Consider the following 2569-nt stretch of genomic DNA (forward strand, 5'->3'; position numbering starts at 1 on the left):
TGTTTAAAAGGGGATCCAAGTGGATCACAGACAAGTCATTTTAATATCTATTCTGGGTAAATTGCTTGAAAGTGTTAAAGAAAGAATCAGGAAGCCCACAGAGGGACAAGACCTGCTGGGAAAAAAAATCAGCATGGCCTCCTGAAGGGAAAGTCCTGTCTCACTAACCTGTTGGAATGTCAGTAAAAAAGTGGACACAGTTTATTTGGATATCTGAAAGAATTTTGACAAAGGCCCTGAGCAAACTAAGCAGTCATGGAATGAAAAAAGCGGGGGGTCTCCTCCTAAGGAGCAGTAACTGGCTAAAGAACGGAAGGCAGGGAGTGGGAGGAAAGTGTAATTTCCCCAAATATGGCAGAACCCATTCCTCAGACCACCCCTGTTCTTCTCCCCTGGACCCTTCTTTTACGTGCGCATCCGCATGAGCACTGCTTGGTGTAATACGCAAGAGCAGTCGATCAGTTCCTCCCACCACCACAGCCACCCCCATCATCCACCTGCAGAGAACGGGATGAACGCCTCCCTTTTCCTGAAGTGGCCGTTCTCGAGGAAATGGCCGGGATTGAACACATCGGGGGTTTCCCACTCATCCTTGTCGTGCAGCACGGAGGTCAGGTTGGTCATCAAGGTCGTTCCCTGTTGAAGAAGAGATAGAGAAGGGAATGGAGGGAAACGTCAGGGAACTGCTCAGTGCACTCATTGGTGGACTGGCAATGAAAGTAAGCACCCAGCAGTACCTACAGACACACAGATAACTCTTGTCCTGGAGATTATTTATTCCTTGCATAGTAATACTTGAACTGAGGCACTAGACTCAGATCCACTTGCAGACATCTTAATGTATTTTCAACTTGTGGGGCTGCTTCAGAGCTAGGACTGGATGCCCACCGTACTGACAGGGTTCAAGAACTTCACAGGGAATGCGATGGGATTCCTGAGTCACAGGGGAGTTGGGAGGACCCAAGATCGCCCAGCCCATTCCTCCCCCTCCAGGTGAAAATACCTCCCAAGAACTGCTTGCAGAGCAGCAGCTCCAGGCACCTCATCCGGGCCAAGCTGCAGAACAGAGAAGAGGCCCCAGCAGAAGTATTAACCCCCTCAAAATGCGGTCGCAGGGCTGGCCATGCTCAGGCCATGCCGTCTCCAGGGCCCTCGTGACCGAGGGGGTGGCACGGCCGAGGGTGCGGCTCTGTGCTGCTCCACTGCAGCAGGGATGCCCACTGGTCCCACAACTGTGCAGGAGCCACGGAGCAGGAATGACGGGTGAGCTGCGATCCCATGGGGGGAGGGGGCCGGGTGTACAGCTGAGCAAGCCTGGGGTCCCGATATGGGGCCTGTTGGGCTCCCCGGCCCAGATGTTCCATTAGTTCTCATCGGGATTATTTTGCATCTAAAACTTGGTATCTTGAAAAGCAAAATGCCCACGTGCTGCCAAGCAAAATGCCAGCATGCAAAGAGCAAAGTGCTGTTCTCTGGCACCATCTGACTTGAACTCAGAAGAGCAGCACCGTGTATTGCATCTCACCCCCCTGGTCCTAAGGCCTCTCTGCTTCTGGTCTCACCAGATGGTCTTCTAGAGTCAGGCAGGCCCCCTGTGGCCCCCAGATTGGGCCCCGTGAGCCACCCCCACCCCCGCAGCCAGCACTTTCAGCATGACTGCAGACAGTCTGGGGGTGCTGCAGTCCATCCCCTCCACCATGGTCAGCCGCAGGGTACTTGGATTCCTGGCATGAAGTCATCTTTCCAGGGGAAGATGCATTGCCAGGATTCGAGCTGTTTCCTTGAGGCTTACCTTGGGCAGGAAAAACCCGGCCAGGGTCGTGTCCCTCGTGGCCATTCGGGGCACATTTAGAGGCACGATGTTGCTGATCCTCTGGACTTCGTGAATGACTGCGTTGGTGTAGGGCATGCGATCCCGGTCCTCCAGCGCCACCTGTCGCGACTGCCCAATCACGGAATCGATTTCCGCTTGGACTTTTGCTGCAGAAAAAACAATTGCCATCCAAGGAGGTAGGAAACAATCCTCGGCCATCAGGCAAGGAAGCCTCCTCTAAGCAACCCAGGCCGGCACCAGGGGCCATGCGCGAGCACTTTGCAAACACATCCCACTTATGCACAACCCGGATGGCACGAGAAGAACGAGCTGCTCTCTGTGTCACACCAGGTATTCCTGTGATTACATCTGTGAAGGGGCAGGACCATACGAGGACCACCATCCAAAGCTTTTCACAGCTACCTCTGCCTAGTTCTCTCTCTGACACTTCGAACAGCTTTGATTTTTTGAAGGAGCCACACACCATTTTAGGGACAGTTCAGGCCCCTCAAGATCCTCTGATTAGGTGCTCCTGTCCTGCAATGATGAGAACAGAACTTCAGGACTACAGAAAGTGAAGCAGATATGAAAGGGCAGACGCAATGAACTTCAGGAAAGGGAGTGTAAGGAGGGCAAAATGGAATGGTAGCATTTCAGCAAATCAGAAGTTCCATGGCATTTAACCAGGGGAAATTGACAATGGTGCTAAATGGTATCCATGAACGTGTCCTACCTCCTGTGATTTGTGCAGGAAGT

The 2569-nt window shown here is 52.8% G+C and overlaps 1 protein-coding gene across 3 annotated transcripts in view; it reads right to left on the bottom strand.

Moving 5' to 3' along the window:
- LOC123018898 (cytochrome P450 2J2-like) overlaps positions 1 to 2569 on the bottom strand; it is a 30377-nt gene that overhangs the window by 17047 nt on the left and 10761 nt on the right. Inside the window, exons 7-8 of one of the 3 annotated variants that reach the window (XM_044421358.1) lie at positions 1793 to 1980; positions 498 to 636 (exon numbers count right to left, since the gene is read on the bottom strand). The exons of the other annotated variants lie outside the window; for them this stretch is intronic. Coding sequence (XP_044277293.1) covers positions 498 to 636; positions 1793 to 1980 — 327 coding nt within the window. The remainder of the gene's footprint in view (positions 1 to 497; positions 637 to 1792; positions 1981 to 2569) is intronic. 3 annotated transcript variants of the gene reach the window in all.

Source organism: Varanus komodoensis, unplaced genomic scaffold, assembly GCF_004798865.1.
Source record: "Varanus komodoensis strain SLA01 unplaced genomic scaffold, ASM479886v1 scaffold1188, whole genome shotgun sequence".
Classification (NCBI taxonomy): Eukaryota; Metazoa; Chordata; class Lepidosauria; order Squamata; family Varanidae; genus Varanus; species Varanus komodoensis.